Source organism: Scomber scombrus, chromosome 15 (genome assembly GCF_963691925.1).
Source record: "Scomber scombrus chromosome 15, fScoSco1.1, whole genome shotgun sequence".
NCBI classification, from domain to species: Eukaryota; Metazoa; Chordata; class Actinopteri; order Scombriformes; family Scombridae; genus Scomber; species Scomber scombrus.
Window position 1 is genome coordinate 91,336 of NC_084984.1, and position 27,720 is coordinate 119,055.

General features: G+C 47.0%; 1 protein-coding gene across 1 annotated transcript; it reads left to right on the plus strand.

Annotated features, from left to right (window-relative positions):
• The first annotated feature begins 737 nt into the window (after positions 1–737).
• LOC133995802 (multidrug resistance-associated protein 1-like) lies at positions 738–23,960 on the plus strand. The gene is given in 31 exon segments (XM_062435293.1): positions 738–783; positions 2,094–2,273; positions 4,147–4,272; positions 4,477–4,614; positions 5,637–5,759; positions 6,733–6,794; positions 8,206–8,334; positions 8,417–8,635; positions 8,996–9,173; positions 9,329–9,490; positions 9,622–9,714; positions 10,255–10,458; positions 10,553–10,699; positions 11,774–11,861; positions 11,985–12,181; positions 12,293–12,469; positions 12,777–12,944; positions 13,084–13,149; positions 13,151–13,274; positions 13,378–13,450; positions 14,462–14,564; positions 19,806–20,013; positions 20,115–20,425; positions 20,521–20,720; positions 20,914–21,040; positions 21,313–21,414; positions 21,571–21,717; positions 22,088–22,246; positions 22,324–22,490; positions 22,643–22,837; positions 23,849–23,960. Coding segments are annotated over 31 exon segments (4,527 nt in total). The 5' UTR covers positions 738–741.
• Positions 23,961–27,720: the final 3,760 nt, after the last annotated feature.

Below are 27,720 nucleotides of genomic sequence, written 5' to 3' on the forward strand. Positions count from 1 at the left end.
GTGTAAGTGTGAGTTAAAACCTGCTCAAAGGTCAAAGACAATATATCACAGAGAAATACCTCACACACACACACACACACTCACACACACACACACACACACACACACACACACACACACTCACACACTCACACACACACACACACACACACACACACACTCACACACACACACACACACACACACACCCACACACACACACACACACACACACACACACACACACACACACACTCACACACACACACACACACACACACACACACACACTCACACACACACACACACACACACTCACACACACACACACTCACACACACACACACACACACACACACACACATACACTCACACACACACACAAACACACACACACACTCTCACACACACACACACACACACACACACACTCACACACACACATACACACACACACACACACACACACACACACTAACTACAGAGAGAGGAGGAGGAGGAGGAAGAGGAGGAGGAGGAGCAGGAGGAGGAAGAGGAGGAATAGGAGGAGGAGGAAGAGGAGCAGGAGGAAGAGGAGGAGGAGGAACAGACAGAGTCTCTCAGCAGTGTCTTTCGGGACGTTGCAGCAGGAGGTTTGAAGATTTGAAGTTTTCTGAATTATAAACAGCAGAAGAAAAAAGTACAAGAAGAAGAAGAAGAAGAAGAAGAAGAAGAAGAAGAAGAAGAAGAAGAAGAAGAAGAAGAAGAAGAAGAAGAGGACAGATGGAGGACCTGTGCAGTGTCAGTGGTTTGGATCCTCTGTGGGTGAGTTTATTTAAATCAGCTGTTTCTACTTTTACACTTAATAAAAACACTCTGACTGGTTAACGGTTACCCTAACCCTAGTAACCCTAGTAACCCTAGTAACCCTAACCCTAGTAACCCTAACCCTAGTAACCCTAGTAACCCTAACCCTAGTAACCCTAGTAACCCTAGTAACCCTAGTAACCCTAGTAACCCTAACCCTAGTAACCCTAACCCTAGTAACCCTAGTAACCCCAGTAACCCTAGTAACCCTAGTAACCCTAACCCTAGTAACCCTAACCCTAGTAACCCTAGTAACCCTAGTAACCCTAGTAACCCTAACCCTAACCCTAGTAACCCTAGTAACCCTAGTAACCCTAACCCTAGTAACCCTAACCCTAGTAACCCTAGTAACCCCAGTAACCCTAGTAACCCTAGTAACCCTAACCCTAGTAACCCTAGTAACCCTAACCCTAGTAACCCTAGTAACCCTAGTAACCCTAGTAACCCTAGTAACCCTAACCCTAGTAACCCTAGTAACCCTAACCCTAGTAACCCTAGTAACCCTAGTAACCCTAACCCTAGTAACCCTAGTAACCCTAACCCTAACCCTAGTAACCCTAGTAACTCTAACCCCAGTAACCCTAACCCTAGTAACCCTAGTAACCCTAACCCTAGTAACCCTAGTAACTCTAACCCCAGTAACCCTAACCCTAGTAACCCTAGTAACCCTAACCCTAGTAACCCTAGTAACCCTAGTAACCCTAGTAACCCTAACCCTAGTAACCCTAACCCTAGTAACCCTAGTAACCCTAGTAACCCTAACCCTAGTAACCCTAGTAACCCTAACCCTAGTAACCTTAGTAACCCTAGTAACCCTAACCCTAGTAACCCTAACCCTAGTAACCCTAGTAACCCTAACCCTAGTAACCCTAGTAACCCTAACCCTAGTAACCCTAGTAACCCTAGTAACCCTAGTAACCCTAGTAACCATAACCCTAGTAACCCTAACCCTAGTAACCCTAGTAACCCTAGTAACCCTAACCCTAGTAACCCTAGTAACCCTAACTGTGTCCAAAACCCATTGATATTGTGAGGATGAAGAGCCGGGCCATGATGTTTGATGTTTGTGATTCTAAAGAACATATAAAAATATAAAGTATAAACAAATACAATTTTAAAAACTGTTATTAAAACATGAATTTGGAGAACTTTTTATTTCATACTGTAATTTCATTGGTTCATATAAGGGTCATCCTCTCGTCACATGTTCTGTATCTCAGCCTGTGATTGGAGGCTCACATTTAGCCAAATGTGTTTTGTGTTTGCAGGACTGGAACCTGACGTGGTACACGACCCATCCGGACCTGACCCAGTGTTTCCAGCACACCATCCTGGTTTGGTTCCCTTGTGTTTACCTGTGGACCTGTTCACCACTCTACCTGCTCTACTTGAAGCTCCGCCCACCCAGAGGCATCATCCCCCTGTCCAAAATCTGCTGCGCCAAGATGGTAAAAACACACTTTTAACTTAGTCCTAAAGGTCCAGGGAGAGCGGGTCAGGGTCAGGGTTAGGGTTAGGGTCAGGGCTAGGGTCAGGGTCAGGGTTAGGGTCAGGGTCAGGGTTAGGGTCAGGGTTAGGGTCAGGGTCAGGGTCAGGGTCAGGGTCAGGGTCAGGGTTAGGGTCAGGGTCAGGGTCAGGGTCAGGGTTAGATGAAACACTAATTCTGGGCTCTTAGTTAACTTTAGTAAGTGGGCCGAGTCTTGTCCACTGACCTGATCTCTTATGTGGACTAACCCACTCTGATATGTGGACTAACCAACTCTGATATGTGGACTAACCCACTCTGATATGTGGACTAACCCACTCTGATATGTGGACTAACCCACTCTGATATGTGGACTAACCCACTCTGATATGTGGACTAACCCACTCTGATATGTGGACTAACCCACTCTGATATGTGGACTAACCCACTCTGATATGTGGACTAACCCACTCTGATATTTGGACTAACCCACTCTGATATGTGGACTAACCCACTCTGATATGTGGACTAACCCACTCTGATATTTGGACTAACCCACTCTGATATGTGGACTAACCCACTCTGATATTTGGACTAACCCACTCTGATATGTGGACTAACCCACTCTGATATGTGGACTAACCCACTCTGATATTTGGACTAACCCACTCTGATATTTGGACTAACCAACTCTGATATGTGGACTAACCCACTCTGATATGTGGACTAACCCACTCTGATATGTGGACTAACCCACTCTGATATGTGGACTAACCCACTCTGATATGTGGACTAACCCACTCTGATATGTGGACTAACCCACTCTGATATGTGGACTAACCCACTCTGATATGTGGACTAACCCACTCTGATATGTGGACTAACCCACTCTGATATTTGGACTAACCCACTCTGATATGTAGACTAACCCACTCTGATATTTGGACTAACCCACTCTGATATGTAGACTAACCCACTCTGATATTTGGATTAACCCACTCTGATTTGTGGACTAACCCACTCTGATATGTGGACTAACCAACTCTGATATGTGGACTAACCCACTCTGATATGTGGACTAACCCACTCTGATATGTGGACTAACCCACTCTGATATGTGGACTAACCCACTCTGATATGTGGACTAACCCACTCTGATATGTGGACTAACCCACTCTGATATGTGGACTAACCCACTCTGATATGTGGACTAACCCACTCTGATATGTAGACTAACCCACTCTGATATGTAGACTAACCCACTCTGATATGTGGACTAACCCACTCTGATATGTGGACTAACCCACTCTGATATGTGGACTAACCCACTCTGATATGTAGACTAACCCACTCTGATATGTAGACTAACCCACTCTGATATGTGGACTAACCCACTCTGATATTTGGACTAACCAACTCTGATATGTGGACTAACCCACTCTGATATTTGGACTAACCCACTCTGATATGTGGACTAACCCACTCTGATATTTGGACTAACCCACTCTGATATGTGGACTAACCCACTCTGATATGTAGACTAACCCACTCTGATATGTAGACTAACCCACTCTGATATGTGGACTAACCCACTCTGATATTTGGACTAACCAACTCTGATATGTGGACTAACCCACTCTGATATTTGGACTAACCCACTCTGATATGTGGACTAACCCACTCTGATATGTGGACTAACCCACTCTGATATGTGGACTAACCCACTCTGATATTTGGACTAACCAACTCTGATATGTAGACTAACCCACTCTGATATGTGGACTAACCCACTCTGATATGTGGACTAACCCACTCTGATATGTGGACTAACTCACTCTGATATTTGGACTCTGCAGCTACTCAGTTTGAGTCTGGCGACTTTTGGTCTTCTGGAAATCTTTTACCTCCTGGTGAAGAAGAATGAGGAGATCCACAAGCACACGGTCTTCCTGCTGGGCCCGCTGATCCGAAGCGCCACTCTGGTAAGTCACAGAAACCCCCAAACAGGAAGTCCACATACACACATATCACTATGTAAAGAATCAGTGTTTGTTGTCCCTCATGGTGAACCTGGGTTAGGGTCTGAATGTATAGCTAGATATACACCAGGACCTGGAAGGGTTAGGGTTGAACTGTAATCATTAATGGGAGAACTTCCTCTTCCTCCTCTTCCTCCTCTTCCTCAGGTTCTGGCAGTTGTTATAATCCATGTAGAGAGGATGAAGGGCTGTCGATCATCCATCCTCCTCTTTCTATTCTGGACTCTTCTGGTTCTTTGCTCCATCGTTCCTCTGAAGGTCAATGTGGAACTGATTATTGATCAGGTATCAGCAGATTATTGCTTTCTGTTTTTAAATATATTCATGTGTCACATGATTATATGTCAGATGTATCCTGACCCTTAACCCTGACCCTAACCCTTAACCCTGACCCTTAACCCTGACCCTTAACCCTGACCCTGACCCTGACCCTGACCCTGACCCTGACCCTTAACCCTAACCCTGACCCTTAACCCTAACCCTTAACCCTGACCCTGACCCTGACCCTGTCAAACTGTGTTTTAAAGAAGTTTTTCCTTATTTGAATTGAGGGTCTACGGACAGAAGATGTTAACTGTAAACCTAAAGCCCCGAGAAACATGTGTGATATGTGATATGGGCTACATGAACAATAATAATAATAATAATAATAATAATAATAATAATGATAATAATAATAATAATAATAACAATAATAATAATAATAATAATAACAATAATAATAATAATAATAATAATAATAATAATAATAATAACAATCATAATAATAATAATAATAATAATAATAATAACAATCATAATAATAATAATAATAATAACAATCATAATAATAATAATAATAATAATAATAATAATAACAATAATAATAATAATAATAATAATAATAATAATAATAATAACAATAATAATAATAATAATAATAATAATAATAATAATAATAATAATAACAATAATAATAATAATAATAATAATAATAATAATAATAATAACAATAATAATAATAATAATAATAATAATAATAATAAGTCATCAGGTCCAATAGAAAATGTAGAAAAGATGTTGTGAACCTTTTAAAGGCAAACCAGTCACAGTTTGTTCTCAGTATGTCACAGCTCAGGGTTAAAGGTCAGGGTTAAGGGTCAGGGGTCAGGGGTCAGGGTTAAGGCTCCTGTGTGAACGTGCTGCTAACCTGTTGTTTCCTTCAGTTGAGCAAATCTTTTATTGTTTTATCTTTCAAAAGAAAAATATCATGAAACTTAAAATTCCTCAGAATGACCTTCAGACCATTGACCTCTGACCTCTTTCAGGGTTTTTCATCAGACGCTGTTCGTTTCGTGGCGTTCGTCGTTTGCTTCTCGCTGCAACTCGTTCAGCTCGTCCTCTGCTGCTTCTCTGACTGCCGACCGCTGTCTACACACACCTACACACAGGTACACACACACACACACACAGGTACACACACACACACACACACACACAGCTACACACAGCTACACACAGGTACACACACACACACACACACACACACACAGCTACACACAGCTACACACACACACACACACACACACACACAGCTACACACAGGTACACACACACACACCTACACACAGGTACACACACACACACACAGCTACACACACCTACACATAGGTACACACACACACACACACACACAGCTACACACAGCTACACACAGGTACACACACACACACACACACACACACCTACACACAGGTACACACACACACACACACACACACACACACACACAGCTACACACACCTACACACAGGTACACACACACAGCTACACACAGCTACACACAGGTACACACACACACACACACACAGGTACACACACACACAGGTACACACACCTACACACAGGTACACACACACACACACAGCTACACACACACACACACCTACACACAGGTACACACACACACACACACAGGTACACACACACATCTACACACAGGTACACACACACACACAGGTACACACACCTACACACACAGGTACACACACCTACACACAGGTACACACACACACACACACACACAGGTACACACAGACACACACACACACACACCTACACACACACACCTACACACACACACACACAGGTACACACACCTACACACACACACACACACCTACACACAGGTACACACACACACACACACTATGTATTACTTGTACTATTTTAAAGTTATTAATATTTTTATACTGTAATGTTTCCTTTAAATGTGAAGCTGAGTTTATTATAAGCTGAAATACCAACAGTTACTATTATCATAAGATATTGATATTTACAGTGTATTGATATATTGATATATTTACAGTATATTGATATATTGATATATTTACATTGTAATTGTTTGAATGTTTGTTTTCACAGAATCAGTGTCCAGAAGAAGACGCCTCATTTCTCTCCAAGTTTTTCTTCTTTTGGTTCAGCAGGTACAAAATCACCCCTGAAACATGTCAACATATATATGTTCATGATGTATGACATATATGAGAGTAGTATGATATGACATCGTGCTGATGACATCGTGATGATGACATCGTGCTGATGACATCGTGTTGATGACATCGTGCTGATGACATCGTGCTGATGACATCGTGCTGATGACATCGTGCTGATGACATCGTGTTGATGACATCGTGCTGATTACATCGTGATGATGACATCGTGCTGATGACATCGTGTTGATGACATCGTGTTGATGACATCGTGCTGATGACATCGTGATGATGACATCGTGCTGATGACATCGTGTTGATGACATCGTGCTGATGACATCGTGCTGATGACATCGTGCTGATGACATCGTGATGATGACATCGTGCTGATGACATCGTGATGATGGACAAACAACAGAAGGAGGCAGCAGTGATAGATGAAGGGATCCAGAGAAACAACACGAGAAGAAAATACCAAGAAAGAGAAGCTGGAGAAGATGTGAGGAGGAAAGGAAGTGATGGGAGCACTGGGAGCTTTGGGCCACTAACTGGGAGAGAGGCTCCAGCTGATTCCAAGTCCAACATCTGAGGTCTCTGTCCAGAAGAGTGCCAGCAGAACCCTCACACTACCAGCAGAACCTTCACACTACCAGCAGAACCTTCACACTACCAGCAGAACCCTCACACTACAAGCAGAACCCTCCCACTACCATCAGAACCCTCCCACTACCATCAGAACCCTCCCACTACCAGCAGAACCCTCACACTACCAGCAGAACCCTCCCACTACCATCAGAACCCTCCCACTACCAGCAGAACCCTCCCACTACCATCAGAACCCTCCCACTACCATCAGAACCCTACCACTACCATCAGAACCCTACCACTACCATCAGAACCCTCCCACTACCAGCAGAATCCTCCCACTACCATCAGAACCCTACCACTACCAGCAGAACCCTCCCACTACAAGCAGAACCATCAGAACCCTTCCCACTACCATCAGAACCGTCACACTACCAGCAGAACCCTCCCACTACAAACAGAACTTTCGCACTACCATCAGAACCCTACCACTACCATCAGAACCCTCCCACTACCAGCAGAACCCTCCCACTACCATCAGAACCCTACCACTACCATCAGAACCCTACCACTACCAGCAGATACACACATATCATGTATATATATTCTTGAGCTGCTGAAACATGACGACGATACGAAAGAGAAGAAGAAGAAATGTCGTGTTGATGTGAAGTTAAACTTTCACACTAATGTGACTTTTTACACACGTGTGAGTTAATTCTCGTGTTCGTATGAGACGTGTTGGGGAGCACACGAAGAGCTCCTGACACTGAATATCCAGAACCAATAATACCTCTGTTGTGCTTTGTTGTTCTGTCAGTTTGGTGATTCGTGGTTACCAGCACCCCCTGCAGGCTGCGGACCTGTGGTCCCTCAGGGATCGGGACTCCTCTGCCTGGATCCTGTCTGACATGGAGAAGAACTGGACCCAACACTGTGCAGAACTGCAGTAAGACATTTTACAGCATATTCAGACATGAAAAATGATAATAAATGAAACAACTTGTTGTGTTTTCTATGATGTTCTGCAGGAAGGAGCATGCTGGTTCTGGGCCCTCCTGGTCCTGTTCTGATGGTTCTGCCGGGCTGACAGAAAAAACTCAGCTGCTGAGGAAAAGGAGGAAGCGACAGAGCTACAGCCTGTTCCTCCTCCACACGCTGGGACGGAGCTTTGGACCGACCTTCCTCTGTGGAACGCTGTGCCTGCTCCTCCACGACGCCTTCATGTTTGCTGTGCCGCAGGTTCTTAGGTTGGTCTCAGAGGTCAAAGTTCACAGATGTGTCACTCTGCCCTGAAGCTTAGTTACACTGACGGCAACACTTTCATTCATGTTTGTAAGTGTACAGATCAGCCAATCAGATCACTGCTCTCATAGCTCACAATCAAGAAAGTCATGTGACAGCGGTCAGTGAGTCCAGGTGTGAACAGGTGTTAATTAGCAGGTGTTGGTCAGTACTGTGGTGGAGCAGCTGCTCTGGGTTCAGGTGTCGGTGGTTATAGATGTTACTCCTCGCTGCTGAGAGCTCCGTGTGCAAACACAAAGAGTTGTTGTTGTTTATCTGTGGTCAGTCTGCTGCTGTTGTTTATTTGTCTGTTTATCTGCGGTCAGTCTGCTGCTCGGATTCATGCGGGACAAGGATGCCGCCATGTGGAAAGGTTTCCTGTTTGCCTCCCTGCTCTTCCTGCTGTCCTGCTTGCAGTCTCTGCTGCACCATCAGTACATGTACCGCTGCTTCACGGTGGGCATGAGGCTGAAAACTGCCGTCATGGGCCTCATCTACAGGAAGGTAACCGAGAACTACAACTCCCATAATGCGTCCACTTGAGTTTAATGTGAGATGATCACTTCTAATCAATAACTGATAATCAATAAGGGAGTTGCTCTGTGTCTTCAGACAGCAGTGCACACTCTGAATGTTGTTAATAAAGTTTTGTTGGACAGTGTCTGGTGATGAGCAGCGGCGCCCGGCAGCAGTGCACCGTTGGAGAGATCATTAGCTTGGTCTCTACGGACTCTCAGAAGCTGATGGATCTGGTTGTTTACGTTAACAGCGTCTGGATCGCTCCGCTGGAGATCGCCCTCTGCTTCTTCTTCCTGTGGAAGGTAACCAACCCTGAACCCATCAGTCAGTGATCAATAACAGCTCACCGACCGGTCGGTGATCAATAACAGCTCACCGATCAGTCGGTGATCAATAACAGCTCATCCTCTGCTTGTCTCTGATTGGTCGGCAGCTGCTGGGTCCGTCTGCTTTAGCCGGCGTCGTCATGGTGATCGTCCTCTTCCCTCTGAACGGGGTCATCGCCAAGATCCGGACCAGACTGCAGGTGAGCTAATCCAGACCAGGACCAGGACCAGGGTCCAGACCAGGACCAGGACCAGACTGCAGGTGAGCTAATCCAGACCAGGACCAGGGTCAGGGTCCAGACCAGGACTAGGACCAGGGTCCAGACCAGGACCAGGACCAGACTGCAGGTGAGCTAATCTAGACCAGGACCAGGGCCGGACTGCAGGTGAGCTAATCCAGACCAGGACCAGGGTCAGGGTCCAGACCAGGACTAGGATCAGGGTCCAGACCAGGACCAGGACCAGGACCAGGACCAGGACCAGGACCGGGACCAGGATCAGGACTCGACTGTATGGCAGCTGACCATACAGTAAATACATACTAACAGTGATGGTCTCTGATGGTCTCTGTTGGTCTCTGTTGGTCTCTGATGGTCTCTGATGGTCTCTGTTGGTCTCTGATGGTCTCTGATGGTCTCTGTTGGTCTCTGTTGGTCTCTGATGGTCTCTGATGGTCTCTGTTGGTCTCTGATGGTCTCTGATGGTCTCTGTTGGTCTGTGGCGGTCTGTGGTGGTCTCAGGAGGTCCAGATGAGGTTCCTGGATGGTCGGATCAAGCTGATGAACGAGATCCTGAACGGAGTGAAGATACTGAAGTTCTACGGCTGGGAGGACGCGTTCCTGCGGCGGGTCAGCGGTCTGAGAGACGGAGAACTGAGCGCCCTGAAGAGGTCTCAGGTCCTGTACTCTGTCTCTCTGGCGTCTTTTAACTCCTCGTCCTTCCTGGTGAGACGCACTTCCTTTGTTTGGTAACCATGACAACAATAAAGTTTACATCTAACCACCACATGAAGGTTCTGATTGGTCGCTGTGATGTCAGATCCTGTTCGCAGTGTTCGGCGTCTTCGTTCTCAGCGATGAACGAAATGTTTTGGACGCTCAGAAAATCTTTGTTTCCGTCGCTTTGATCAATATCCTGAAGATGCCGCTGAGCCAGCTGCCGTTCGCCATGAGCACCACCATGCAGGTAACCCTTACCCCATCAATCAACCAATCAATAAACCAATCAATCAACCAACCAATCAACCAATCAATCAATCAATCAATAAACCAATCAAACAACCAATCAATCAACCAACCAACCAATCAATCAACCAATCAATCAATCAACCAACCAATACATCAACCAATCAATCAATCAACCAATCAATCAACCAACCAATCAATCAATCAATCAACCAATCAACCAATCAATCAACCAACCAACCAATCAATCAATCAATCAATAAACCAATCAAACAACCAACCAATCAATCAATCAATCAACCAATCAATCAACCAATCAATCAATCAACCAACCAACCAATCAATAAATCAATCAATCAATCAACCAATCAACCAATCAAACAATCAACCAACCAATCAACCAATCCATCAATCAATCAATCAATCAATCAATCAATCAACCAATCAATCAATCAATCAGCAGGGACACTAAGAGGACAGCAGGGACACTAAGAGGACAGCAGGGACACTGAGAGGACAGCAGGGACACTGAGAGGACAGCAGGGACACTGAGAGGACAGCAGGGACACTGAGAGGACAGCAGGGACACTAAGAGGACAGCAGGGACACTGAGAGGACAGCAGGGACACTGAGAGGACAGCAGGGACACTGAGAGGACAGCAGGGACACTGAGAGGACAGCAGGGACACTGAGAGGACAGCAGAGACACTGAGAGGACAGCAGGGACACTGAGAGGACAGCAGGGACACTGAGAGGACAGCAGAGACACTAAGAGGACAGCAGGGACACTGAGAGGACAGCAGAGACACTGAGAGGACAGCAGAGACACTAAGAGGACAGCAGGGACACTGAGAGGACAGCAGGGACACTGAGAGGACAGCAGAGACACTAAGAGGACAGCAGAGACACTGAGAGGACAGCAGAGACACTGAGAGGACAGCAGGGACAGTAAGAGGACAGCAGGGACACTGAGAGGACAGCAGGGACACTGAGAGGACAGCAGGGACACTGAGAGGACAGCAGGGACACTGAGAGGACAGCAGGTCCAGAGTAACAGTCTGAATGTCTCTTACAGGCTTTTGTCTCACTCAGACGTTTGGGACATTTACTGCTGCAGGATGAACTGAAGACGGACAACGTGGAGAGACTTCCTCATAACACAGGTATGACATCACACACCTGTCCTCCACAGGTATGACATCATCAGGTTGGATCTCTGCAGGTCTCGTTAGTATCGATCGTCATGTGACAGAATCACGTGAACAGGAAGCATCATTTCTCCTCAGACGGGGACGCAGTGACCATCGAGGGCGGATCCTTCGCCTGGTCGGCTGACGGGCCGCTGTGTCTGCAGAGGATCAATGTGAAGGTGAAGACCGGGAGCCTGGTGGCTGTGGTGGGCCACGTCGGCTCTGGAAAGTCCTCGCTGCTGTCGGCCATGTTGGGAGAGACAGAGAGACGGAGCGGCGGCGTCTCCGTCAAGGTGACGCAGACGATCATTACAGCTCAGTCCCGGTTACCTTGGTTACAGTCGGCCAATCAACATCAGGAGGCCCGCTGCCTCAGACTGATCAGTGTTAATATTTATCTTCAGGGTTCCGTGGCCTACGTCCCCCAGCAGGCCTGGATCCAGAACGCCACCCTGAAGAACAACATCCTGTTCGGCCAGGACAGAAAGGAGAGCTGGTACCACCGAGTGGTGGAGGCCTGTGCTCTGCTGCCGGACCTGGACATCCTGCCCGCCGGAGACGCCACCGAGATCGGGGAGAAGGTACCAATGCTGCCATCTGCTGGAGGTTTCCCCACAGACCGGCTCCACTAACCTAAACCTCTTCCTCTGAGTGTTGCTGTTTCCTGTCCGGATGCTACCCAAAGTTATTATTGTTATTTTTATTATCATTATAATAATTATTATTATTGTTGTTGTTGTGCTTCTCTCTCAGCCCATCAAGACAGATGGTTGCACATTTAGAGTTGGTACTGTTTGAGTTTTGGGTCTCTGTATAATAAAAGTTATTAATTTATTCATTCATTCACTTTACAAACCATGTGGTCACTGTGGTGGTTTCTGGCTGCAGGGTCTGAACCTGTCTGGAGGGCAGAAGCAGAGGGTGAGTCTGGCTCGGGCTGTCTACAGGAAGTCAGACGTTTACCTGCTGGATGATCCACTGTCCGCTGTCGATGGTCATGTGGGACAACACATATTTGATCAAGTTATCGGACCCAAAGGTCTCCTGAAAGACAAGGTGTGACCCTGCAGGACCTTCAGTCTTATTTTTCAGATTATGTATATTTATATTTATCAAGGTTTAAAGTGTTCATCAGGATTATATTAGTGTTCAGAGGACCACTCACGGCTCACCACCTGTTTCTGTTGTTGTTCAGACTCGGGTGCTGGTAACTCACGGCCTCAGGTTCCTGACCAAAGCAGACCTGGTCCTGGTGATGGAGGGGGGGTCAGATTTCTGAGATGGGATCCTTCATGGAGCTGATGGACCGGAAAGGAGCGTTCGCCCACCTCATCCACACCTTCAGTGGGCCACAGCCCAGAGAGAGCTCCACCCACAGGGACAGGAGTAAGACTGACTGATCAATTAACTGATCAGCAAACTGATCAATAAACTTCCTGAGGTCCTGAGGGGAAAATGGGTCCTGACAGTAAATCTTTTATGTTTCCAGGCAGCAGGAAGTCATTGTCTCGTCTCAGTATGACGGATTTCTCCATCGATCTGTCTCAGGAGCAGCTGATCAGGTACACACTAATCAATACAGCTGATCAGGTACACACTAATCAATGCAGCTGATCAGGTACACACTAATCAATGCAGCTGATCAGGTACACACTAATCAATACAGCTGATGTCAGACAGATTTATATTGAGGGCAGGCTGTGGATCAGGAGGTAGAGCTGTCGTCCAACAGTTGGAAGATCGGAGGTTCGATTCCCGGCTCCTCCAGTCCACATGTCGAGACACTTAACCCAAATAGCTCCCGTTGCTATGCCAACGGTGTGTGAATGGTTAGTTTCCCTCTGATGAGCAGGTTGGCTCCCTGCATGGTAGCTCCTCCCATCAGTGTCTGAATGTGTGTGAATGAGAGTACAGCAGATCATCAGCTATTCATACAGATGTGTCAACCTCTGGATGTGTCTCTGTAACCTCTGGATGTGTCTCTGTAACATCTGGATGTGTCTCTGTAACATCTGGATGTGTCTCTGTAACCTCTGGATGTGTCTCTGTAACATCTGGATGAACCTATAACATCTGGATGTGTCTCTGTAACATCTGGATGTGTCTCTGTAACCTCTGGATGTGTCTCTGTAACCTCTGGATGTGTCTCTGTAACATCTGGATGTGTCTCTGTAACATCTGGATGAACCTGTAACATCTGGATGAACCTATAACATCTGGATGTGTCCTCTGTAACATCTGGATGTGTCTCTGTAACATCTGGATGAACCTGTAACATCTGGATGTGTCTCTGTAACATCTGGATGAACCTATAACATCTGGATGTGTCTCTGTAACATCTGGATGTGTCTCTGTAACATCTGGATGAACCTATAACATCTGGATGTGTCTCTGTAACATCTGGATGTGTCTCTGTAACATCTGGATGAACCTATAACATCTGGATGTGTCTCTGTAACATCTGGATGAACCTGTAACATCTGGATGTGTCTCTAACATCTGGATGAACCTGTAACATCTGGATGAACCTATAACATCTGGATGTGTCTCTGTAACATCTGGATGTGTTCCAGCTGTGACCTCAGCGGCGTTCAGATGATGGAGAAAGTCGATCAGGACTCAGACTCTGAGGATTGTGGGAAACTGACTCAGGCTGACGAAGCTCACACTGGGAGGGTAGGTCCTCCTCCTCCTCCTCCTGCTGCTGCTCCTACTCCTCCTCCTCCTCCTACTGCTGCTCCTACTGCTGCTGCTCCTACTGCTCTTCCTCCTCCTGCTGCTGCTGCTCCTCCTCCTCCTCCTCGTCCTCCTCCTGCTGCTGCTCCTACTCTTCCTCCTCCTCCTCCTCCTCCTGCTGCTGCTCCTACTGCTCCTACTGCTGCTGCTTCTACTGCTCTTCCTCCTCCTGCTGCTGCTCCTACTGCTCTTCCTCCTGCTGCTCCTACTGCTCTTCCTCCTCCTGCTGCTGCTCCTACAGCTCTTCTTCCTGCTGCTCCTACTGCTCTTCCTCCTCCTGCTGCTGCTGCTCCTCCTCCTGCTGCTGCTCCTACTGCTCTTCCTCCTCCTGCTGCTGCTCCTCCTCCTCCTCCTGCTGCTCCTACTGCTCCTACTGCTCTTCCTCCTCCTCCTGCTGCTGCTGCTGCTCCTACTCCTCCTTTTGATGAAGGAGTGATGATGGAGGGATGATGGAGTAATGATGGAGGGATGAAGGAGTGATGAAGGTGTGATGAAGGTGTGATGATGGAGGGATGAAGGAGTGATGAAGGAGGGATGAAGGAGGGATGAAGGAGGGATGATGGAGGGCATGAATGAGGGATGAAGGGATGGAGGTGTGATGATTGGATGAAGGTGTGATGATGGAGGGATGAAGGTGTGATGATGGAGTGATGAAGGAGTGATGATGGAGGGATGAAGGAGTGATGATGGAGGGATGATGGAGTGATGAAGGAGGGATGATGGAGTGATGATGGAGTGATGATGGAGGGATGAAGGAGGGATGATGGAGTGATGATTGAGGGATGATGGAGTGATGATTGAGGGATGATGGTGTGATGAAGGTGTGATGATGGAGTGATGAAGGAGTGATGATGGAGGGATGATGGAGTGATGAAGGAGGGATGGTGGAGTGATGATGGAGTGATGATGGAGGGATGAAGGAGGGATGATGGAGTGATGATGGAGGGATGATGGAGTGATGATGGAGGGATGATGGAGTGATGATGGAGTGATGATGGAGTGATGATGGAGTGATGATTGAGGGATGAAGGAGGGATGATGGAAGGATGATGGAGGGATGAAGGAGTGATGATGGAGGGATGATGGAGTGATGATGGAGTGATGATGGAGTGATGATGGAGTGATGAAGGAGGGATGATGGAAGGATGATGGAGGGATGATGAGGGATGATGGAGTGATGATGGAGGGATGATGGAGTGATGATGGAGTGATGATGGAGTGATGAAGGAGTGATGAAGGTGTGATGATGGAGGGATGAAGGAGGGATGATGGAAGGATGATGGAGGGATGAAGGAGTGATGATGGAGGGATGATGGAGTGATGATGGAGTGATGATGGAGTGATGATGGAGTGATGAAGGAGGGATGATGGAAGGATGATGGAGGGATGATGGAGGGATGATGGAGTGATGATGGAGGGATGATGGAGTGATGATGGAGTGATGATGGAGTGATGAAGGAGGGATGATGGAAGGATGATGGAGGGATGATGGAGTGATGATGGAGGGATGATGGAGTGATGATGGAGTGATGATGGAGTGATGATGGAGTGATGAAGGAGGGATGATGGAAAGGATGATGGAGGGATGAAGGAGTGATGAAGGTGTGATGAAGGTGTGATGATGGAGTGATGATGGAGTGATGATGGAGGGATGAAGGAGGGATGATGGAGTGATGATTGAGGGATGATGGAGTGATGAAGGTGTGATGATGGAGTGATGAAGGAGTGATGATGGAGGGATGATGGAGTGATGAAGGAGGGATGATGGAGTGATGATGGAGTGATGATGGAGGGATGAAGGAGGGATGATGGAGTGATGATGGAGGGATGATGGAGTGATGATGGAGGGATGATGGAGTGATGATGGAGTGATGAAGGAGGGATGATGGAGTGATGATGGAGTGATGATGGAGGGATGAAGGAGGGATGATGGAGTGATGATGGAGGGATGATGGAGTGATGATGGAGGGATGATGGAGTGATGATGGAGTGATGATGGAGTGATGAAGGAGGGATGATGGAAGGATGATGGAGGGATGAAGGAGTGATGAAGGTGTGATGAAGGTGTGATGATGGAGGGATGAAGGAGTGATGAAGGAGGGATGAAGGAGGGATGAAGGAGGGATGATGGAGGGATGAATGAGGGATGAAGGGATGGAGGTGTGATGAAGGGATGAAGGTGTGATGATGGAGGGATGAAGGTGTGATGATGGGATGAAGGTGTGATGATAGAGGGGTGAAGGTGTGATGATGGGATGAAGGTGTGATGATGGAGGGATGAAGGTGTGATGATTGGATGAAGGTGTGATGATGGAGGGATGAAGGTGTGATGATTGGATGAAGGTGTGATGATGGGATGAAGGAGTGATGTAGGAGTGATGAAGGTGTGATGAAGGTGTGATGATGGAGGGATGAAGGAGTGATGAAGGAGGGATGAAGGAGGGATGAAGGAGGGATGATGGAGGGATGAATGAGGGATGAAGGGATGGAGGTGTGATGAAGGGATGAAGGTGTGATGATTGGATGAAGGTGTGATGATGGAGGGATGAAGGTGTGATGATGGAGTGATGAAGGAGTGATGATGGAGGGATGAAGGAGTGATGATGGAGGATGATGGAGTGATGAAGGAGGGATGATGGAGTGATGATGGAGTGATGATGGAGGGATGAAGGAGGGATGATGGAGTGATGATTGAGGGATGATGGAGTGATGATTGAGGGATGATGGTGTGATGAAGGTGTGATGATGGAGTGATGAAGGAGTGATGATGGAGGGATGATGGAGTGATGAAGGAGGGATGGTGGATGATGATGGAGTGATGATGGAGGGATGAAGGAGGGATGATGGAGTGATGATGGAGGGATGATGGAGTGATGATGGAGGGATGATGGAGTGATGATGGAGTGATGATGGAGAGTGATGATGGAGTGATGAAGGAGGGATGATGGAAGGATGATGGAGGGATGAAGGAGTGATGATGGAGGGATGATGGAGTGATGTGGAGTGATGATGGAGTGATGATGGAGTGATGAAGGAGGGATGATGGAAGGATGATGGAGGGATGATGGAGGGATGATGGAGTGATGATGGAGGGATGATGGAGTGATGATGGAGTGATGATGGAGTGATGATGGAGTGATGAAGGAGGGATGATGGAAGGATGATGGAGGGATGATGGAGTGATGATGGAGGGATGATGGAGTGATGATGGAGTGATGATGGAGTGATGATGGAGTGATGAAGGAGGGATGATGGAAGGATGATGGAGGGATGAAGGAGTGATGAAGGTGTGATGAAGGTGTGATGATGGAGTGATGATGGAGTGATGATGGAGGGATGAAGGAGGGATGATGGAGTGATGATTGAGGGATGATGGAGTGATGAAGGTGTGATGATGGAGTGATGAAGGAGTGATGATGGAGGGATGATGGAGTGATGAAGGAGGGATGATGGAGTGATGATGGAGTGATGATGGAGGATGAAGGAGGTGATGTGAGTGATGATGGAGGGATGATGGAGTGATGATGGAGGGATGATGGAAGTGATGATGGAGTGATGAAGGAGGGATGATGGAGTGATGATGGAGTGATGATGGAGGGATGATGGAGTGATGATGGAGGGATGATGGAGTGATGATGGAGTGATGATGGAGTGATGAAGGAGGGATGATGGAAGGATGATGGAGGGATGAAGGAGTGATGAAGGTGCTGATGAAGGTGTGATGATGGAGGGATGAAGGAGTGATGAAGGAGGGATGAAGGAGGGATGAAGGAGGGATGATGGAGGGATGAATGAGGGATGAAGGGATGGAGGTGTGATGAAGGGATGAAGGTGTGATGATGGAGGGATGAAGGTGTGATGATGGGATGAAGGTGTGATGATAGAGGGGTGAAGGTGTGATGATGGGATGAAGGTGTGATGATGGAGGGATGAAGGTGTGATGATTGGATGAAGGTGTGATGATGGGATGAAGGTGTGATGATGGAGGGATGAAGGTGTGATGATTGGATGAAGGTGTGATGATGGAGGGATGAAGGTGTGATGAAGGTGTGATGATGGAGGGAATGAAGGAGTGATGAAGGAGGGATGAAGGAGGGATGAAGGAGGGATGATGGAGGGATGAAGGTGTGATGATGGAGTGATGAAGGTGTGATGATGGAGGGATGAAGGAGTGATGATGGAGGGATGAAGGAGGGATGAAGAGGGATGATGGAGGGATGAAGGAGTGATGAAGGAGGGATGAAGGAGGGATGAAGGAGGATGATGGAGGGATGAAGGTGTGATGATGGAGTGATGAAGGTGTGATGATGGAGGGATGAAGTCTTCTGTGAATCTGTGATGATGGAGTGATGAAGGAGTGATGATGGAGGGATGAAGGAGTGATGATGGAGGGATGATGGAGTGATGAAGGAGGGATGATGGAGTGATGATGGAGTGATGATGGAGGGATGAAGGAGGGATGATGGAGTGATGATGGAGGGATGATGGAGTGATGATGGAGTGATGAAGGAGTGATGATGGAGTGATGATGGAGTGATGAAGGAGGGATGAAGGAGGGGTGAAGGAGGGATGATGGAGTGATGATGGAGTGATGAAGGAGGGATGATGGAAGGATGATGGAGGGATGATGGAGTGATGATGGAGTGATGATGGAGTGATGAAGGAGGGATGATGGAGGGATGATGGAGGGATGATGGAGGGATGATGGAGGGATGAAGGAGTGATGATGGAGTGATGATGGAGGGATGATGGAAGGATGATGGAGGGATGATGGAAGGATGATGGAGGGATGATGGAGGGATGAAGGAGTGATGATGGAGTGATGATGGAGTGATGATGGAGGGATGATGGAGGGATGATGGAGGGATGAAGGAGGGATGAAGGAGTGATGATGGAGTGATGATGGAGGGATGATGGAGGGATGATGGAGGGATGATGGAGGGATGAAGGAGGGATGAAGGAGTGATGATGGAGTGATGATGGAGGGATGATGGAAGGATGATGGAGGGATGATGGAAGGATGATGGAGGGATGATGGAGGGATGATGGAAGGATGATGGAGGGATGATGGAAGGATGATGGAGGGATGATGGAGGGATGATGGAGGGATGATGGAAGGATGATGGAGGGATGATGGAAGGATGATGGAGGGATGATGGAGGGATGAACTCTCTCTAACAGGTGAAGCTGCAGATGTACGGCGAGTATTTCCGGACGGTGGGGACGACCTTCATCATGACCATCGTCTTCCTCAGTGCCTTCCAGCAGGCCGCCTCTCTGGCCTACTCCTATTGGCTGAGCCTGTGGGCCGACCAGCCGCCGGCCAATGGCACGCAGAGCGACCACGAGCTCAGACTGAGTGTGTTCGGAGCGCTGGGCGCCACCCAGGGTAGGTCAAAGGTCACTCAAGTAAAAGCCGGTCGACGTACCGACCAATGAGGTTCGGTGCTCCAGGTCACATGATTAACTCTCTGTGATGTCACCCTGCAGGGGCGGCCATGTTTGGGACCACGCTAGCTATCGCTCTGGGCGGCATCGTAGCGTCTCGCCAGCTTCACGCCGAGCTGCTGAACGACGTGCTGCGCTCGCCCGTCTCGTTCTTTGAAGCGACGCCGAGCGGAAACCTGCTGAACCGCTTTTCCAAAGAGATCGACGCCATCGACTGCATGATCCCCGAAGGCCTGAAGATGATGCTGGGATACCTGTTCAAGCTGCTGGAGGTCTGCATCATCGTGCTGCTGGCCACGCCGCTCACAGGCCTGCTGCTGCTGCCGCTCACCTGCCTCTACATCTTCATCCAGGTAAACATCTACGTCTTCATCTTCGGGTCAAACTTCTGACCGTGACCGACGTCTAGCTCGGCCGTGACCAACGTCGTGATGTTTCTGTTCGGCAGAGTTTCTACGTGGCGGCGTCGTGTCAGCTGCGGCGCCTGGAGGCGGTGAGCCGCTCGCCGATCTACAGCCACTTCAACGAGACGTTGCAGGGCGCCGGCGTCATCCGAGCCTTCGGGGAGCAGCGGCGCTTCACGCTCCAGGCCGACCGACGCATCGACAGCAACCAGGAGGCCTACTTCCCTCGCTTCGTCGCCACGAGGTTCAATTTCACATATCTAGTTGTTATTAAACAGGATTTTAAGGAGATTTTATTTTAAAGCTATTTGATTGTGTTTGACAGATGTCTGAAAGTATATTTACATCTGCTTTTGTCTTTGGTTACATATCATATTGTATCTGTATAAGTGTGATAATGATGAGTTGATACTGTGATACTGACCTGATGTGTGCAGGTGGCTGGCGGTAAATCTGGAGTTTTTAGGGAATCTGCTGGTTCTAGCTGCTGCTGTCCTGTCAGTGCGAAGTCGGGCTGAGCTGAGCCCGGGCATCGTGGGACTGGCAGTGACACACTCTCTGCAGGTCAAACACTCTCCCAGCAAACTGTTCAAGTCTTAATACAACAGTGATGATGTGATGATTGTTCCTCGAAGGTGCCGGAAGAAGCTCTGAGAGACCAAAACGTTGACCCAGTAAAAACTAATAGATTGTACTTATATCTCCTCATCAGTTGTTTGTCTGCTGAAGAATGAAAGTGAAACAGAACATGAATAAAAGGTGTTTGTGTGGTTTAAATGGACCAAAGAACCAAACCATGTGCCTGCGGTCCAGCTGAGCAGCTTGTGTGTCTGCAGGTGACGGGGATCCTGAGCTGGATTGTTCGATCCTGGACTGATGTGGAGAACAACATCGTGTCAGTGGAAAGAGTGAAGGAGTATGCCCACACCCCCAAAGAGGTGCAAATCTATATCTACTCTCAGTCTGAAGCGTTTCTCCTCTGCAGCTCCTCAATCAATCTTTATTTATAAAGCGCCAAATCACAACAAAGTCATCTCAAGGCCCAGTACACATAGAGCAGGTCTAAACTCTCCTGTAACCCTCTTTGTCTTCAGGCGGCCTGGACGCTTCCAGACAGCCTGCTGCCCGCCGCCTGGCCCACCACAGGAACCATCCAGTTTGAGGACTATGGACTGCAGTACCGTAAAGGTCTGGACTGGGCCTTGAAGGGAATCTCCATCAGCATCCAGGACAAAGAGAAGGTCTAACCACTACTGATCCCAGACCCTTGTTAGTCTGGATCTGCTGTGTTTATAAAGCTTTACGATGCATTGGGACGATTGTTTCGAGGTTTGTTTATTTATTTAGATTCAGATTTCGATCTTTTTCCGGCATAGAAACCTCTACTGACAGTAATGAGACAGGAAATCACCGGGGGGGGGGTGACATGCAGCAAGGGCCTGCAAGCCCGGACTCGAACCGGGGTCCGCCGTGTACGTGTCCTCGCTCCACCGCTAGACCACCTGAGCGCCTGTTTGGAGGTTTTAATGTGAAGATAACAGCTGCTTCCTGTGGGTGAGGGGAACTCTTCCTGTTCATAATGAATCCAGCTGTTTCCTGTTGGACCTGCAGGTGGGGATCGTGGGCCGGACCGGAGCAGGGAAGTCCTCCTTGGCTTTGGGACTGTTCCGGATCCTGGAAGCGGCGAAGGGCCGGATCTGCATCGATGGGATCGACATCGCTCAGATCGGCCTTCATGAGCTTCGCTCTAGGATCACCATCATCCCTCAGGTGAGTCATTGCAGGTCAGCGGGGGCAGATTCAGGCATCAGGGACCAGCAGCGTGACCTCTGACCTTTGCTCTGCAGGACCCGGTGCTGTTCTCAGGGTCTCTGAGGATGAACCTTGACCCCTTTGACACCTGTTCAGATGAGGAGCTGTGGAGAGCTCTGCAGCTGGCTCACCTGCACACCTTTGTGTCTGCGCTGCCACAGAAACTCAACCATGAGTGCTGCGAGGGAGGAGAGAACCTCAGGTGTGTCCCCCGGTTACCTGGCTGTTGCCATGACGACGTAATGAAACTGTTTATTCAGTTTCATACAAAATAAATATTATTATTATTATTATTTAATATTATATGTAATATTCTGCTGTCCCACCTCCCCCTCCCCCTAACCCCCCCCCCAGTGTGGGACAGAGACAGCTCCTGTGCTTGGCCCGAGCTCTGCTGAGGAAGACGAAGATTCTGGTTCTGGATGAAGCAACAGCAGCTGTAGACGTAGAACTGGACCAGTTGATCCAGTCCACCATCAGGACCCAGTTCAAGGATTCAACGGTTCTGACCATCGCGCACCGGATCAACACCATCCTGGACTGTAACAGGTAAACCCCCCCCCCCCCCTCCATCCTGGACTGCAACAGGTATCCCCCCCCAATCATGGGCTATAACAGGTAACCCCCCCCCATCCTGGTCTATAACAGGTAACCCCCCCCCCATCCTGGTCTATAACAGGTAACCCCCCCCAATCATGGGCTATAACAGGTAACCCCCCCCCCATCCTGGTCTATAACAGGTAACCCCCCCCCCCCCATCCTGGTCTATAACAGGTAAACCCCCCCCCCCCCATCCTGGTCTATAACAGGTAACCCCCCCCATCCTGGTCTATAACAGGTAACCCCCCCCCCCCATCCTGGTCTATAACAGGTAAACCCCCCCCCATCCTGGTCTATAACAGGTAACCCCCCCCATCATGGTCTATAACAGGTAACCCCCCCCCCCATCATGGTCTATAACAGGTAACCCCCCCCCCATCCTGGTCTATAACAGGTAACCCCCCCCCCCATCATGGTCTATAACAGGTAACCCCCCCCCCCCCATCCTGGTCTATAACAGGTAACCCCCCCCCCCATCATGGTCTATAACAGGTAACCCCCCCCCATCATGGTCTATAACAGGTAACCCCCCCCCCCATCCTGGTCTATAACAGGTAACCCCCCCCCCCAATCATGGGCTATAACAGGTAACCCCCCCCCCATCCTGGTCTATAACAGGTAAACCCCCCCCCATCATGGTCTATAACAGGTAACCCCCCCCCCATCATGGTCTATAACAGGTAACCCCCCCCCCATCATGGTCTATAACAGGTAAACCCCCCCCCCCATCATGGTCTATAACAGGTAACCCCCCCCCCATCATGGTCTATAACAGGTAACCCCCCCCCCATCATGGTCCTATAACAGGTAACCCCCCCCCCATCCTGGTCTATAACAGGTACCCCCCCCCCATCCTGGTCTATAACAGGTACCCCCCCCCCCCCCATCCTGGTCTATAACAGGTAACCCCCCCCCATCATGGTCTATAACAGGTAACCCCCCCCCCTGTTCTGGTTCCAGGGTCTTGGTGATGGACCGAGGGTCTCTGGTGGAACTGGACTCTCCGGCGGTTCTGGTTAAACAGCAGCAAAGTTTCTTCTATCAGATTTGTCTCCAAGCCGGACTTCTGTAGACCCTGACCCATTAAAACCTCTATAAAACCCCCAAAACCCAGAGTCTCAGTTATTGATCCATTATTGATCAGAGTCATTGATCAGAGTCATTGATCAGAGTCATTGATCAGAGTCATTGATCAGAGTCATTGATCAGAGTCATTGATCAGTCATTGATCAGTGTCATTGATCAGAGTCATTGATCAGAGTCATTGATCAGTCATTGATCAGTGTCATTGATCAGAGTCATTGATCAGAGTCATTGATCAGTCATTGATCAGAGTCATTGATCAGAGTCATTGATCAGAGTCATTGATCAGAGTCATTGATCAGTCATTGATCAGTGTCATTGATCAGAGTCATTGATCAGAGTTATTGATCAGAGTCATTGATCAGAGTCATTGATCAGAGTCATTGATCAGAGTCATTGATCAGAGTCATTGATCAGTCATTGATCAGAGTCATTGATCAGAGTCATTGATCAGTCATTGATCAGAGTCATTGATCAGAGTCATTGATCAGAGTCATTGATCAGTCATTGATCAGTCATTGATCAGAGTCATTGATCAGAGTCATTGATCAGTCATTGATCAGAGTCATTGATCAGAGTCATTGATCAGAGTCATTGATCAGTCATTGATCAGAGTCATTGATCAGAGTCATTGATCAGAGTCATTGATCAGAGTCATTGATCAGAGTCATTGATCAGTCATTGATCAGAGTCATTGATCAGAGTCATTGATCAGAGTCATTGATCAGAGTCATTGATCAGTCATTGATCAGTGTCATTGATCAGAGTCATTGATCAGAGTTATTGATCAGAGTCATTGATCAGAGTCATTGATCAGAGTCATTGATCAGAGTCATTGATCAGAGTCATTGATCAGTCATTGATCAGAGTCATTGATCAGAGTCATTGATCAGTCATTGATCAGAGTCATTGATCAGAGTCATTGATCAGAGTCATTGATCAGTCATTGATCAGTCATTGATCAGAGTCATTGATCAGAGTCATTGATCAGTCATTGATCAGAGTCATTGATCAGAGTCATTGATCAGAGTCATTGATCAGAGTCATTGATCAGTCATTGATCAGAGTCATTGATCAGAGTCATTGATCAGAGTTATTGATCAGAGTCATTGATCAGAGTCATTGATCAGAGTCATTGATCAGAGTCATTGATCAGAGTCATTGATCAGAGTCATTGATCAGAGTCATTGATCGCTGGTTTAATAGAAAATAAATCAACATTCATGGATACTTTTTGTCAAAGCTTGAATATCAAGAACATTTAATACTTCATAAAATCACGATTAAGACTTTAATACTTTTTAAAGCCGTGTGATCATGTCACATTTTCACCTCATTGAACCAGGAAGCCGACTCGTATCGACCTGAACGGCCAATAGGAGTCCAGCTCAGTTGAGGTCAAAGACAAGCAACACATTGGAGTGAACGATGCTCTACGTGCTTCATCTGGAGCTTATGTGAGAATCATGTTCTTTGATTTTTGAAGCGCTTTAAACACCATCAACCCAACACTTCCTTTATCTCCTGGATCACAGAGTACCTCACAGGAAGGCCACAGTATGTGAGGTTGGGGAACTGGGTTTCTGGGTCATTAATGAGCAGCACAGGTCCAGAAGGGACGGTTCTGCTCCATTCCTGAACACAGCAGAGTTTAAATACAACTCTGAGTCCAGAAATACTCAGACGACACTGTTGTTGTGTTGTGAGTCAGGAACGGAGGAATCTGAATATAGGATCTGATAAAAGCCTTCAGGGACTTTATATCTGTGATGTGCTGTTGAAGTGTGTATTTGTTGACCACAGCGCTGACAAACATGAAAACAGCTGATCAACTGCTGAAGGACACGATGGGATTCTGTTCAATCTTGAGTTTTTATTTTGGGTCAGAAGGGATGTAACAGAATAGTTTAATAACCTAGAATAAACAGAAAGACAAAGGCATTAATAGCAAATCAGTTCAGTTCACACTTCTTAATATAAAGAATAAATGAATTAATAAATGTTACTTGAGAAATGAAATGAAATTAAACTTATTCAGATTAATTCAACTCAAATCATTTCAAAAAGGTTAACAATCAAAGTAACAAGCTACACCAAAGGTCACTATTAGAGTACTAGAAACAAAGCACTTCTATAAAATCATAATAAAGTTTCCAACTTACTCAACAAATAACCATAGCAACCAAAAACACACAATCAGAGGATTCAGGAAGCTTTGCCTCCAAACATCTACTGTTCTGTACCAGCGGGGTCTTCTATGGTCGATCAGGATCTGTGGCTGTGAGGCAAGAGAGCTGACTGAGCCAAACATTTAACCATGCTTCCTGTATGGGTGCGCAGGTGAATGTGCTCCCTCAGGCACTTCCTTCCTCTTACCTGGGGTTCCACCACTGATGTGGTTGCCCCCTGCAGGTTTGGAGAGTCTGGGATCTGAGACTGTGGCTATAGCCACCAGACAAGAACTATCTGCTACTGAACACCTCAAACACTAAAGAAGGATCAAGCTTCTTCAGCCAGTGAATACTTTGACATCGAGGTTTTTACCTGGTGATAAGTTGGACTGGTCCCTAAAAACAGACCCTCTACAGACCTAACCCTAACCCTCTTCTTAAGGAAGCTCACATCTGTAGTCAGATGCTGCAGATGTTTTATCAGTGTGTTAATGCTGCAGATGTTTTATCAGTGTGTTAATGCTGCAGATGTTTTATCAGTGTGTTGTTAATGCTGCAGATGTTTATCAGTGTGTTAATGCTGCAGATGTTTTATCAGTGTGTTAATGCTGCAGATGTTTTATCAGTGTGTTAATGCTGCAGATGTTTTATCAGTGTGTTAATGCTGCAGATGTTTTATCAGTGTTAATGCTGCAGATGTTTTATCAGTGTGTTAATGCTGCAGATGTTTTATCAGTGTTAATGCTGCAGATGTTTTATCAGTGTGTTAATGCTGCAGATGTTTTATCAGTGTGTTAATGCTGCAGATGTTTTATCAGTGTGTTTAATGCTGCAGATGTTTTATCAGTGTGTTAATGCTGCAGATGTTTTATCAGTGTGTTTAATGCTGCAGATGTTTTATCAGTGTGTTTAATGCTGCAGATGTTTTATCAGTGTGTTAATGCTGCAGATGTTTTATCAGTGTTAATGCTGCAGATGTTTTATCAGTGTGTTAATGCTGCAGATGTTTTATCAGTGTGTTAATGCTGCAGATGTTTTATCAGTGTGTTAATGCTGCAGATGTTTTATCAGTGTGTTAATGCTGCAGATGTTTTATCAGTGTGTTAATGCTGCAGATGTTTTATCAGTGTGTTTAATGCTGCAGATGTTTTATCAGTGTGTTTAATGCTGCAGATGTTTTATCAGTGTGTTAATGCTGCAGATGTTTTATCAGTGTGTTAATGCTGCAGATGTTTAATCAGTGTGTTTAATGCTGCAGATGTTTTATCAGTGTGTTAATGCTGCAGATGTTTTATCAGTGTGTTTAATGCTGCAGATGTTTTATCAGTGTGTTAATGCTGCAGATGTTTTATCAGTGTGTTAATGCTGCAGATGTTTTATCAGTGTGTTAATGCTGCAGATGTTTTATCAGTGTGTTAATGCTGCAGATGTTTTATCAGTGTGTTAATGCTGCAGATGTTTTATCAGTGTGTTTAATGCTGCAGATGTTTTATCAGTGTGTTAATGCTGCAGATGTTTTATCAGTGTGTTTAATGCTGCAGATGTTTATCAGTGTGTTAATGCTGCAGATGTTTATCA